This window comes from Phyllobates terribilis, unplaced genomic scaffold (assembly GCF_046119375.1).
Source record: "Phyllobates terribilis strain yellow unplaced genomic scaffold, ASM4611937v1 Scaffold_25__1_contigs__length_18738178, whole genome shotgun sequence".
In the NCBI taxonomy this organism is placed as follows: Eukaryota; Metazoa; Chordata; class Amphibia; order Anura; family Dendrobatidae; genus Phyllobates; species Phyllobates terribilis.
Window position 1 is genome coordinate 6242734 of NW_027362785.1, and position 12516 is coordinate 6255249.

The following is a 12516-nucleotide window of genomic DNA, read 5'->3' on the forward strand; positions in this document are numbered from 1 at the left end:
TGAGCGCCGAGGAGGAGGAGGAGGAGAAGAGAGCGCGGGGTGAGCGCCGGGAGGAGAAGGAGCGCGGGGTGAGCGCCGAGGAGGAGGAGGAGGAGAAGGAGCGCGGGGTGAGCGCCGAGGAGGAGGAGGAGGAGAAGGAGCGCGGGGTGAGCGCCGAGGAGGAGGAGAAGGAGAAGGAGCGCGGGGTGAGCGCCGAGGAGGAGGAGAAGGAGCGCGGGTGAGCGCCGAGGAGGAGGAGAAGGAGCGCGGGGTGAGCGCCGAGGAGGAGGAGCGCGGGGTGAGCGCCGAGGAGGAGGAGCGCGGGGTGAGCGCCGAGGAGGAGGAGGAGGAGCGCGGGGTGAGCGCCGAGGAGGAGGAGCGCGGGGTGAGCGCCGAGGAGGAGGAGCGCGGGGTGAGCGCCGAGGAGGAGGAGCGCGGGGTGAGCGCCGAGGAGGAGGAGCGCGGGGTGAGCGCCGAGGAGGAGGAGCGCGGGTGAGCGCCGAGGAGGAGGAGGAGGAGCGCGGGGTGAGCGCCGAGGAGGAGGAGAAGGAGCGCGGGGTGAGCGCCGAGGAGGAGGAGAAGGAGCGCGGGGTGAGCGCCGAGGAGGAGGAGAAGGAGCGCGGGGTGAGCGCCGAGGAGGAGGAGAAGGAGCGCGGGGTGAGCGCCGAGGAGGAGGAAGGAGCGCGGGGTGAGCGCCGAGGAGGAGGGGAGGAGGAAGGAGCGCGGGGTGAGCGCCGAGGAGGAGGAGGAGAAGGAGCGCGGGGTGAGCGCCGAGGAGGAGAAGGAGGAGAAGGAGCGCGGGGTGAGCGCCGAGGAGGAGGAGAGGAGAAGGAGCGCGGGGTGAGCGCCGAGGAGGAGGAGGAGCGCGGGGTGAGCGCCGAGGAGGAGGAGGAGGAGAAGGAGCGCGGGGTGAGCGCCGAGGAGGAGAGGAGCGCGGGGTGAGCGCCGAGGAGGAGGAGGACGCGGGGTGAGCGCCGAGGAGGAGGGCGCGGGGTGAGCGCCGAGGAGGAGGAGCGCGGGGTGAGCGCCGAGGAGGAGGAGGAGGAGCGCGGGGTGAGCGCCGAGGAGGAGGAGAAGGAGCGCGGGGTGAGCGCCGAGGAGGAGGGGAGGAGAGGAGCGGGGTGAGCGCCGAGGAGGAGGAGAAGGAGCGCGGGGTGAGCGCCGAGGAGGAGGAGAAGGAGCGCGGGGTGAGCGCCGAGGAGGAGAAGGAGCGCGGGGTGAGCGCCGAGGAGGAGGAGGAGGAGAAGGAGCGCGGGGTGAGCGCCGAGGAGGAGGAGGAGAAGGAGCGCGGGGTGAGCGCCGAGGAGGAGGAGAAGGAGAAGGAGCGCGGGGTGAGCGCCGAGGAGGAGGAGAAGGAGCGCGGGGTGAGCGCCGAGGAGGAGGAGAAGGAGCGCGGGGTGAGCGCCGAGGAGGAGGAGGAGCGCGGGGTGAGCGCCGAGGAGGAAGGAGCGCGGGGTGAGCGCCGAGGAGGAGGAGAAGGGAGCGCGGGGTGAGCGCCGAGGAGGAGGAGCGCGGGGTGAGCGCCGAGGAGGGAGAGCGCGGGTGAGCGCCGAGAGGAGGAGCGCGGGGTGAGCGCCGAGGAGGAGGAGCGCGGGGTGAGCGCCGAGGAGGAGGAGAAGGAGCGCGGGGTGAGCGCCGAGGAGGAGGAGAAGGAGCGCGGGGTGAGCGCCGAGGAGGAGGAAGCGCGGGGTGAGCGCCGAGGAGGAGGAGCCGCGGGGGTGAGCGCCGAGGAGGAGGAGGCGCGGGTGACGCCGAGGAGGAGGAGGGGGAGCGAGGGGAGAGGAGGAGCGCGGGGTGAGCGCCGAGGAGGAGGAGAGCGCGGGTGAGCGCCGAGGAGGAGAGAAGGAGCGCGGGTGAGCGCCGAGAGAGGAGGAGCGCGGGGTGAGCGCCGAGGAGGAGGAGGAGCGCGGGGTGAGCGCCGAGGAGGAGGAGAAGGAGCGCGGGGTGAGCGCCGAGGAGGAGGAGAAGGAGCGCGGGGTGAGCGCCGAGGAGGAGGGGAGCGCGGGGTGAGCGGCCGAGGAGGAGAAGGAGCGCGGGGTGGAGCGCCGAGGAGGAAGGAGCGCGGGTGAGCGCCGAGGAGGAGGAGAAGGAGCGCGGGGTGAGCGCCGAGGAGGAGGAGGAGGAGAAGGAGCGCGGGGTGAGCGCCGAGGAGGAGGAGGAGAGAAGGAGCGCGGGGTGAGCGCCGAGGAGGAGGAGGAGGAGAAGGAGCGCGGGGTGAGCGCCGAGGAGGAGGAGGAAGGAGCGCGGGGTGAGCGCCGAGGAGGAGGAGAGGAGCGCGGGGTGAGCGCCGAGGAGGAGGAGGAGCGCGGGGTGAGCGCCGAGGAGGAGGAGGAGCGCGGGGTGAGCGCCGAGGAGGAGGAGGAGCGCGGGGTGAGCGCCGAGGAGGAGGAGGAGGAGCGCGGGGTGAGCGCCGAGGAGGAGCGCGGGGTGAGCGCCGAGGAGGAGCGCGGGGTGAGCGCCGAGGAGGAGGAGGAGCGCGGGGTGAGCGCCGAGGAGGAGGAGGAGGAGCGCGGGGTGAGCGCCGAGGAGGAGGAGAAGGAGCGCGGGGTGAGCGCCGAGGAGGAGGAGAAGGAGCGCGGGGTGAGCGCCGAGGAGGAGGAGAAGGAGCGCGGGGTGAGCGCCGAGGAGGAGGAGAAGGAGCGCGGGGTGAGCGCCGAGGAGGAGGAGAAGGAGCGCGGGGTGAGCGCCGAGGAGGAGGAGAAGGAGCGCGGGGTGAGCGCCGAGGAGGAGGAGAAGGAGCGCGGGGTGAGCGCCGAGGAGGAGGAGGAGGAGAAGGAGCGCGGGGTGAGCGCCGAGGAGGAGGAGCGCGGGGTGAGCGCCGAGGAGGAGGAGGAGGAGAAGGAGCGCGGGGTGAGCGCCGAGGAGGAGAAGGAGCGCGGGGTGAGCGCCGAGGAGGAGGAGGAGGAGAAGGAGCGCGGGGTGAGCGCCGAGGAGGAGGAGGAGGAGAAGGAGCGCGGGGTGAGCGCCGAGGAGGAGGAGGAGGAGAAGGAGCGCGGGGTGAGCGCCGAGGAGGAGGAGGAGAAGGAGCGCGGGGTGAGCGCCGAGGAGGAGGAGGAGGAGCGCGGGGTGAGCGCCGAGGAGGAGGAGCGCGGGGTGAGCGCCGAGGAGGGAGGAGGAGGAGGAGGAGAAGGAGCGCGGGGTGAGCGCCGAGGAGGAGAAGGAGCGCGGGGTGAGCGCCGAGGAGGAGGAGGAGAAGGAGCGCGGGGTGAGCGCCGAGGAGGAGGAGAAGGAGCGCGGGGTGAGCGCCGAGGAGGAGGAGGAGAAGGAGCGCGGGGTGAGCGCCGAGGAGGAGGAGAAGGAGCGCGGGGTGAGCGCCGAGGAGGAGGAGAAGGAGCGCGGGGTGAGCGCCGAGGAGGAGGAGAAGGAGCGCGGGGTGAGCGCCGAGGAGGAGGAGAAGGAGCGCGGGGTGAGCGCCGAGGAGGAGGAGAAGGAGCGCGGGGTGAGCGCCGAGGAGGAGGAGAAGGAGCGCGGGGTGAGCGCCGAGGAGGAGGAGGAGGAGAAGGAGCGCGGGGTGAGCGCCGAGGAGGAGGAGGAGGAGGAGCGCGGGGTGAGCGCCGAGGAGGAGGAGAAGGAGCGCGGGGTGAGCGCCGAGGAGGAGGAGAAGGAGCGCGGGGTGAGCGCCGAGGAGGAGGAGAAGGAGCGCGGGGTGAGCGCCGAGGAGGAGGAGAAGGAGCGCGGGGTGAGCGCCGAGGAGGAGGAGAAGGAGCGCGGGGTGAGCGCCGAGGAGGAGGAGCGCGGGGTGAGCGCCGAGGAGGAGGAGAAGGAGCGCGGGGTGAGCGCCGAGGAGGAGGAGAAGGAGCGCGGGGTGAGCGCCGAGGAGGAGGAGAAGGAGCGCGGGGTGAGCGCCGAGGAGGAGGAGAAGGAGCGCGGGGTGAGCGCCGAGGAGGAGGAGAAGGAGCGCGGGGTGAGCGCCGAGGAGGAGGAGAAGGAGCGCGGGGTGAGCGCCGAGGAGGAGGAGCGCGGGGTGAGCGCCGAGGAGGAGGAGAAGGAGCGCGGGGTGAGCGCCGAGGAGGAGGAGAAGGAGCGCGGGGTGAGCGCCGAGGAGGAGGAGAAGGAGCGCGGGGTGAGCGCCGAGGAGGAGGAGAAGGAGCGCGGGGTGAGCGCCGAGGAGGAGGAGAAGGAGCGCGGGGTGAGCGCCGAGGAGGAGGAGCGCGGGGTGAGCGCCGAGGAGGAGGAGAAGGAGCGCGGGGTGAGCGCCGAGGAGGAGGAGAAGGAGCGCGGGGTGAGCGCCGAGGAGGAGGAGAAGGAGCGCGGGGTGAGCGCCGAGGAGGAGGAGAAGGAGCGCGGGGTGAGCGCCGAGGAGGAGGAGAAGGAGCGCGGGGTGAGCGCCGAGGAGGAGGAGAAGGAGCGCGGGGTGAGCGCCGAGGAGGAGGAGAAGGAGCGCGGGGTGAGCGCCGAGGAGAAGGAGAAGGAGCGCTGGGTGAGCGCCGAGGAGAAGGAGGAGGAGCGCGGGGTGAGCGCCGAGGAGGAGGAGGAGGAGCGCGGGGTGAGCGCCGAGGAGGAGGAGCGCGGGGTGAGCGCCGAGGAGGAGGAGCGCGGGGTGAGCGCCGAGGAGGAGGAGAAGGAGCGCGGGGTGAGCGCCGAGGAGGAGAAGGAGCGCGGGGTGAGCGCCAAGGAGGAGAAGGAGCGCGGGGTGAGCGCCAAGGAGGAGAAGGAGCGCGGAGGAGGAGAAGGAGCAAGCGCCGAGGAGGAGAGAGCGCGGAGGAGGTGAAGGAGCGAGCGCGGGGTGAGCGCCGAGTGTGGCATCCTGCTGCGCATGGTGCCACAGAACCCAGAAGGGTGCATGGATGGATTTCTCCACAAGAGGCCCTCACTACATGCAAACACCTCCACCTTCCACCTCATACCAGCAGATGGAGCCCTGTTAGGGATATATAAAGGGAAGGTGGAGCCAGGCAGCTCAGTCAGTCAGTCTAGTGTGAGATTAGTGTTACAGTGTGTAGTCAGAGTGAGAGCAGCACGCGGGCTGCTGTGTGCTGCAAGCTAGGCCTCCAGCAGTACTGAAGCCTAGTGAGGGTCCAGAGCGTGGCCAAAGGCGAGAGGAAGGAAGGAGTGATAAAGGGGGCAGAGGAGCATACCAGGCTCACCCCAGTATATATACCGGACACCGGGTCCGAGCCTACAGGGACCCTTTACACCCAGTAGGGATAACCAGAATCCCAGGAGAACTACAAGTCCCTGGCAAACCTGAAGCTAGACACATACAGGACCAGGAACCATAAAGGCCCCGACGTCCAGGGAAATGGTTACCAGTCGGAGGTCCTACTTCAGAGCAACAGGTGGAGTAAAAGCAGGACACATAAGCTAGGCCCAGTTGCAGGCTGGTCAGGAGCTTACACAGAGACAGACATGGATCAGGAGGCCTTATACCCGCTCCCTGGCGAGAAGTCCAAAAGTGCGCCCTTCACCTGGAGTACCCTGGACCATATCTACCAGCTGTACCAGTAAAGGTAACAAAGCAAAACTCCCTGTCTGTCCATTACTCCGGCTGCGTCATCGTTCTCCCCCTGCACTACAACTCCCAGCGCACCTCACCATCTATATTGACATTGCCCTGAGGCCCGCTCCGCCTGTGGGGAGCCGTACCATCTATAGCTGCCCTACCACCTGCCTCAGCGCTGATCATCCTCACCAGACACCACAGGTGGCGTCACGAGCTCTCTTAACTTTTACCGATAATTGATACCCCTTTGTGCACTGTCCGCCCTGGGCCAACCACAGTGATATACCCCAAACAGTAAGGCCCCCGGGGGCGAGTCACGAGGAGCGCCGAGGAAAAGGAGCGCGGGGGCGAGCCCGGCAGAGGAGGGCGGGGCGAGCCCGGCAGAGGAGGGCGGGGCGAGCCCGGCAGAGGAGGGCGGGGCGAGCCCGGCAGAGGAGGGCGGGGCGAGCCCGGCAGAGGAGGGCGGGGCGAGCCCGGCAGAGGAGGGCGGGGCGAGCCCGGCAGAGGAGGGCGGGGCGAGCCCGGCAGAGGAGGGCGGGGCGAGCCCGGCGGAGGAGGGCGGGGTGAGCCCGGCGGAGGAGGGCGGGGTGAGCCCGGCGGAGGAGGGCGGGGTGGCAGTCATTTCTCCCCCTCCCCCCACTACCGCTCCCACCGGCGGCCCTACGACCACACAAGACTGATGGACACTCACTCCCCCTACAGCGGACATTACCTGAGGGCGGCTCTGTAGTTTTGGGGGGCTCCGGCACTCGCTCTGCCGTGACGTTATCTGCACAGAAAAGTATGAGAGGGTGAGCGAAGATCTGAGTCTCCCCGGCCCCCGGAGGCCGATCACGTGTTACCTGGGGGCGGATCGGGCGTCTCCTCTTCCTCCTCCTCTTCGCTGGTGTCCCTGTCATCACCACCATCGTCATCTTCATCATCGTCTTTTATTTCTTTCTGTTTCTCTAAAAGGAAAACGCCGCACAGTCTGAGCCGCCATCTTGGCATTGAGGCCCCAGGGCTTTTACAGTACATGTGGGGGGTGGGGGACAGGGGACACCACACGTAGGGGGACAGGGGACACCACACGTAGGGGGACAGGGGACACCACACAGTAGTTGTTTGAGACCCAGCCAATGTCACCCCCTCCCTTACATCCTATAAAAGGGTGCCGGCTCTTTAATTGTGGATTGTCGCCATCACTGGTGATCTCAGAGTGACCGGCGTCTCACCTGTCTGTGGTGGGGGAGGTGAGGAGGGCGGGGGGCTCCGGGGATCAACCGGGTGGTCCTCATCATCCTTGTCTCCTGTAAGATGGAGGGTGTGATGGGTACAACTACTACACCTGTCGGCTCTCCGGTACTACACCCATCAGGTGCAGAATGGACACAGAAGTGACAAAGTTACTGGGGGGCGCAGACTCAGCTGGAAGGGCCCCTCCGGCAGTTGGTACAGCCCGCTGCTGTCATCAGTTTGTTACCTGAGGAAGCATCTATTCTCTCGCTCTGGGGGGGTTCGGACGACAGTTCAATAAAGTCATCTGTGCAGAGAAGCAGCGAAAATTAGAAAACAGCTGAGAAGAAACGGTGGAGCCGGCGGCGGATCATCACCTGAGGAGCAGCTCATCTCCAGGACCTCGATGTCTTTACAGCTGATTGCAACTTCTTTATCTGAGCGGAGACAGAAGATGAGCGGATCAGCGAAGGCCGCAGCCGCCTGTGCCGGACCCCACCCACCACTCACCTGTGTGCAAAGGGGGCGACACGGGGGTCCGCACGTAGTCTAGGTGAACCCCGAAGTCTGCGTCACCTGTGAGTCACAGAGCAACATATTAAAGAGATTTACTGTCCCAAACACCAGGGGGCGCTGCTCAGAGAACAGGTAAGCCCCCACTAACTGCTGCACAGGCCGCTGCTCCCCCTAGTGGAGGCTGCAGGATCAGACACATTGGTCTGCACAGGAGCTGTAAACACAACATAGGACCGCGAGGGAGACGACGGCGGCGGCGGGGGCGAGGGAGACGGCGGGGGCGAGGGAGACGGCGGCGGCGGGGAGACAACGACAGCGGCGCAATTGTGACCTGCGTCTTGCACTTACTGAAGCTCGGTCTCTGCTCGCTCTGCATCTCCGGGAAAAAGTCACTTTTCATCCCATCTAAATGGGACAAAACAAAAGTTGAAAGCCCAGAAGGACCCCCTACAGACAGAGTACGAACCCCGCTTCCCCCCCCCCACAGAGCCTGCACCCCGCCTCCCCTCCTACAGACGGCGTCACACCTGCGCTCCCGTTATACTGTAAGCTCTTGGGTTCTTCCACCATCACGTGCTTATAATGCTCCTCGTGGTCCTCGATGTAATCCCACTCATCCATGGAGAAGAACACCGCCACGTCTCCCACCTTAATGGGAACCTGAAACCCAGAGTTCACCCGGTCACCTCCACATCCTGGCGCATCTCATGAGGGTATGAGGGTCCCCCCGACCGTCCCTCTCACGGCCCACCTGACGCCCCACGCACCTCTCGTATCATGTTGTAAAACTTGCTGATGTGCGAGTTCTTCTTCACCACCGTCCACTCCTGCGAAACGCAAGGAAATGGCATCTGAAGGGTTCAGCTCACGTACATGTACACAGACAACCAACACCCCTGCCCCATCAGGACCCGACCCCCCCAGTGCCGGTCTCACCTCGCCAGTCAGCACCGACACGATCTCGGCGGTCTGGTTCAGCAGCCGGGTCGTCTTCTGTTTCTGGGATCGGGAGGTGAGAGGAGCCTCCGCCAAATGCTGCAGGAGGGAAACCTGGAGACGGGGAAGAAGAGTCAGTAACTGCGGGACGGCTCCGAGGACTCCCACCCCCCCCCCCCACCCCCAAGACCCCAGGAGAAGCGGCGGCCTGGAGCCGCTCAACTCCTCACAGAAATAATCTGTATAATCTACTTATGTCCGAGGGTGTCGCCCCCCATCCCAGGCCGCAACTCCGAGGGTCGCCCGCTATCCAGGCCGCCCCACCAGCCGCCGAGGGTCGCCCCACCAGCCGCCGAGGGTCGCCCACTACCCTGGCATGCAGCTTGTGAGTGCGGCTCTGCATGTGATTAGTATCTTGCACAGATTTTACTTGCTCACCAGCACGTTCTCCAGGGACCACAGGGCGCGTCTGTTCTCCTCGGCGATGTTGGCCGGGATCGGTAAGGACCAGTTGCAGCTGAGTTGGTCGGGTTTGGCTTTCGGGTCTTTGTGTCCGGACTCCTTGCCGACGCTCGTGTACCGACCATTGACGTCTAGGGGCCGCTCCTGTGCGGGGCCCTGGCTCCGGCCCTGCTTGGCACCTTGGCTCCGGCGCGCTCCTTCTTGCAGCCTCTTCGTGCTGTCCATGTTGTCCTCCTTTTTCTGGGCGGGGGTTTTCACCGTTGAGGCGTCCATATTGTCACTTTTACCAGCAGTCTCTGGCTTCTTGTCCTGCGCAGAGAGAGGCTTCCAGTCCGGCGGGGGTCTCGAGTAAATCCCAGGGAACAGGGTGGGGATGGCGTCAGGTTTCAGCACAATCCTGCTCCCCTGCGAGGCGTAACTGCCTGGCGCAAAGTGGGCCGAACAAATGCGATACTTCCCCGTTCTCGCCTCAGCAAACACCTTGGTCGCAAAATTGTCGAGGTCCCCAAAATTCTGCCCGATCTGCTGCAGCCAAAGCTTAATGCGGCTGAGCTCCCGGGGGAAGACGTGCATGGTGAGCAGGGGGCTGGAGGCCTTCATCCCGGTGTAGTGGGTGCAGCCCTTCACGATGCAGCTCGGCATTGCCCCCACCTAGAGGAAGAGGAGACGTCAGTGATCGGGGGGGGGGGGGGGGGGAAGGACCACCCCAATCATATCCAACCCCCCAGAGCAAACAGTAACACCGGGAAAAAATTGGGGCCTACAGGTGACGCTACTCCACCGCCTGAGGTCTCCACCCAAAAATCTACCAATGTCACCCCTGATAGTGAAGTACTCTGCAGAGCTATCCTGATGAGATGTAATGGGGGGTATAGAGCCGGGATTAGGTGGCAGGACCGGGCGAGGGGCACAAAGAGGCAGGCGGCGGGGACGGGCGAGGGGCGCAAAGAGGCAGGCGGCGGGGACGGGCGAGGGGCGCAAAGAGGCAGGCGGCGGGGACGGGCGAGGGGCGCAAAGAGGCAGGCGGCGGGGACGGGCGAGGGGCGCAAAGAGGCAGGCGGCGGGGACGGGCGAGGGGCGCATGGAGGCGGCGGGGACAGGCGAGGGGCGCATAGAGGCGGCGGGGACAGGCGAGGGGCGCATGGAGGCGCTGGGGACAGGCGAGGGGCGCATGGAGGCGGCGGGGACGGGCGAGGGGCGCATAGAGGCGGCGGGGACAGGCGAGGGGCGCATAGAGGCGGCGGGGACAGGCGAGGGGCGCATAGAGGCGGCGGGGACAGGCGAGGGGCGCATAGAGGCGGCGGGGACAGGCGAGGGGCGCATAGAGGCGGCGGGGACAGGCGAGGGGCGCATAGAGGCGCTGGGGACAGGCGAGGGGCGCAGAGAGTCGCTGGGGACAGGCGAGGGGCGCAGAGAGGCGGCGGGGACAGGCGAGGGGCGCAGAGAGGCGGCGGGGACAGGCGAGGGGCGCAGAGAGGCGGCGGGGACAGGCGAGGGGTGCATAGAGGCGGCGGGGACAGGCGAGGGGCGCAGAGAGTCGCTGGGGACAGGCGAGGGGCGCAGAGAGGCGGCGGGGACAGGCGAGGGGCGCAGAGAGGCGGCGGGGACAGGCGAGGGGCGCAGAGAGGCGGCGGGGACAGGCGAGGGGCGCAGAGAGGCGCTGGGGACAGGCGAGGGGCGCAGAGAGGCGCAGGGGACAGGCGAGGGGCGCAGAGAGGCGCTGGGGACAGGCGAGGGGCGCAGAGAGGCGCTGGGGACAGGCGAGGGGCGCAGAGAGGCGGATTGGTATACGTGTAGCGAGTCGTGTGGCGATATACCCTGTGATATTGATGTAATAGCACTGTTCAGCACACGGACATGCAGTTGTCACCAGCCATTGAGAGCAGGCATGCTGAGATTTGTGGTGCAGCACTGCGGGGACATGACGTAATGATGACGACAGACCTGACCGTGGCAGCAGCAGGCGCAGGATTCGGTGCAGCAGCGGATAATCCCCGGAGAGCGCAGGCGGGAGACAGAAGGAGGCGAAGGCCGCCCAGATGGACTTCACAGCTCGGGTCTAATGGAGTCACGTCACCTGACATAAAGCAACCAATGAACAGCCAGCCTTCATCACGTGGTCACAGGAAAAAGTAGAAAAAAGAGGAATGAAAACAATACTAAAAGTGAGGGGAACGTGACTACAGAAAAATGGCCGCCTGCTGTAATACCAAAGAATGAACAGCAGAGGGCGGCGATGTACAAAACAAAGAACAGCCTGCGTTGCTCTGAGCAAAGGGCAGATGCGTTGCAACAGCCGATAGTGCCCAACAGAGGGCGCCTTGCACAGCACACTGTAATAGCAGACGGGTGACCAGCAGATGGCGCCAGTACCACACACTGTAATAGCAGATGGATGACCAGCAGAGGGCGACAGTTCCAAACACTGTAATAGCAGATGGATGACCAGCAGAGGGCGTCAGTAAAGCACACTGTAATAGCAGATGGGTGACCAGCAGAGGGCGCCAGTACAACACACTGTAATAGCAGATGGGTGACCAGCAGAGGGCGACAGTACAGCACACTGTAATAGCAGATGGGTGACCAGCAGAGGGAGCCAGTATCAAACACTGAAATAGCAGATGGGTGACCAGTAGAGGGAGCCAGTACAACACACTGTAATAGCAGATGGGTGACCAGCAGAGGGCGACAGTACAGCACACTGTAATAGCAGATGGGTGACCAGCAGAGGGAGCCAGTATCACACACTGTAATAGCAGATGGGTGACCAGCAGAGGGCGTCAGTACCGCACACTGTAATAGCAGACGAGTGACCAGCAGAGGGAGCCAGTACAACACACTGTAATAGCAGATGGATGACCAGCAGAGGGAGCCAGTACCACACACTGTAATAGCAGATGGGTGACCAGCAGAGGGCGCCAGTACCACACACTGTAATAGCAGATGGATGACCAGCAGAGGGAGCCAGTACCACACACTGTAATAGTAGATGGGTGACCAGCAGAGGGAGCCAGTACCACACACTGTAATAGTAGATGGGCGACCAGCAGAGGGAGCCAGTACCACACACTGTAATAGTAGATGGGTGACCAGCAGAGGGCGACAGTACAACACACTGTAATAGCAGATGGATGACCAGCAGAGGGAGCCAGTACCACACACTGTAATAGCAGATGGGTGACCAGCAGAGGGCGCCAGTACCACACACTGTAATAACAGACGAGTGACCAACAGAGGGAGCCAGTATCATACACTGTAATAGCAGATGGGTGATCAGCAGAGGGAGCCAGTACCGCCCACTGTAATAGCAGATGGGTGACCAGCAGAGGGAGCCAGTACCACACACTATAATAGCAGATGGATGACCAGCAGAGGGCGCCAGTACAACACACTGTAATAGCAGATGGCTGACCAGCAGAGGGAGCCAGTACCACACACTATAATAGCAGATGGGTGACCAGCAGAGGACGCCAGTACCACACACTGTAATAGCAGATGGATGACCAGCAGAGGGAGCCAGTACAACACACTGTAATAGCAGATGGATGACCAGCAGAGGGAGCCAGTACCGCCCACTGTAATAGCAGATGGGTGACCAGCAGAGGGAGCCAGTACCACACACTGTAATAGTAGATGGGTGACCAGCAGAGGGCGACAGTACAACACACTGTAATAGCAGATGGGTGACCAGCAGAGGGCGCCAGTACCACACACTGTAATAGCAGATGGGTGACCAGCAGAGGGCGACAGTACCACATACTGTAATAGCAGATCGGTGCCCAGCAGAGGGAGCCAGTACCACACACTGTAATAGCAGATGGGTGACCAGCAGAGGGCGCCAGTACAACACACTGTAATAGCAGATGGGAGACCAGCAGAGGGCGCCAGTACAGCACACTGTAATAGCAGATGGGTGACCAGCAGAGGTAGCCAGTACCACACACTGTAATAGCAGATGGGTGACC

The 12516-nt window shown here is 65.0% G+C and overlaps 1 protein-coding gene across 1 annotated transcript in view; it reads right to left on the reverse strand.

Annotated features, from left to right (window-relative positions):
• The window catches only part of LOC141176336 (uncharacterized), an 18947-nt gene extending 8282 nt beyond the window's left edge, over nucleotides 1–10665 (reverse strand). The window contains exons 1-12 of the mRNA XM_073660277.1: nucleotides 10496–10665; nucleotides 8528–9202; nucleotides 8090–8203; nucleotides 7921–7980; nucleotides 7681–7813; nucleotides 7502–7558; nucleotides 7148–7213; nucleotides 7015–7074; nucleotides 6885–6944; nucleotides 6637–6711; nucleotides 6265–6369; nucleotides 6135–6191 (exon numbers count right to left, since the gene is read on the reverse strand). Coding sequence (XP_073516378.1) covers nucleotides 6135–6191; nucleotides 6265–6369; nucleotides 6637–6711; nucleotides 6885–6944; nucleotides 7015–7074; nucleotides 7148–7213; nucleotides 7502–7558; nucleotides 7681–7813; nucleotides 7921–7980; nucleotides 8090–8203; nucleotides 8528–9193 — 1453 coding nt within the window. The 5' untranslated portion in view covers nucleotides 9194–9202; nucleotides 10496–10665. The remainder of the gene's footprint in view (nucleotides 1–6134; nucleotides 6192–6264; nucleotides 6370–6636; nucleotides 6712–6884; nucleotides 6945–7014; nucleotides 7075–7147; nucleotides 7214–7501; nucleotides 7559–7680; nucleotides 7814–7920; nucleotides 7981–8089; nucleotides 8204–8527; nucleotides 9203–10495) is intronic.
• Nucleotides 10666–12516: the final 1851 nt, after the last annotated feature.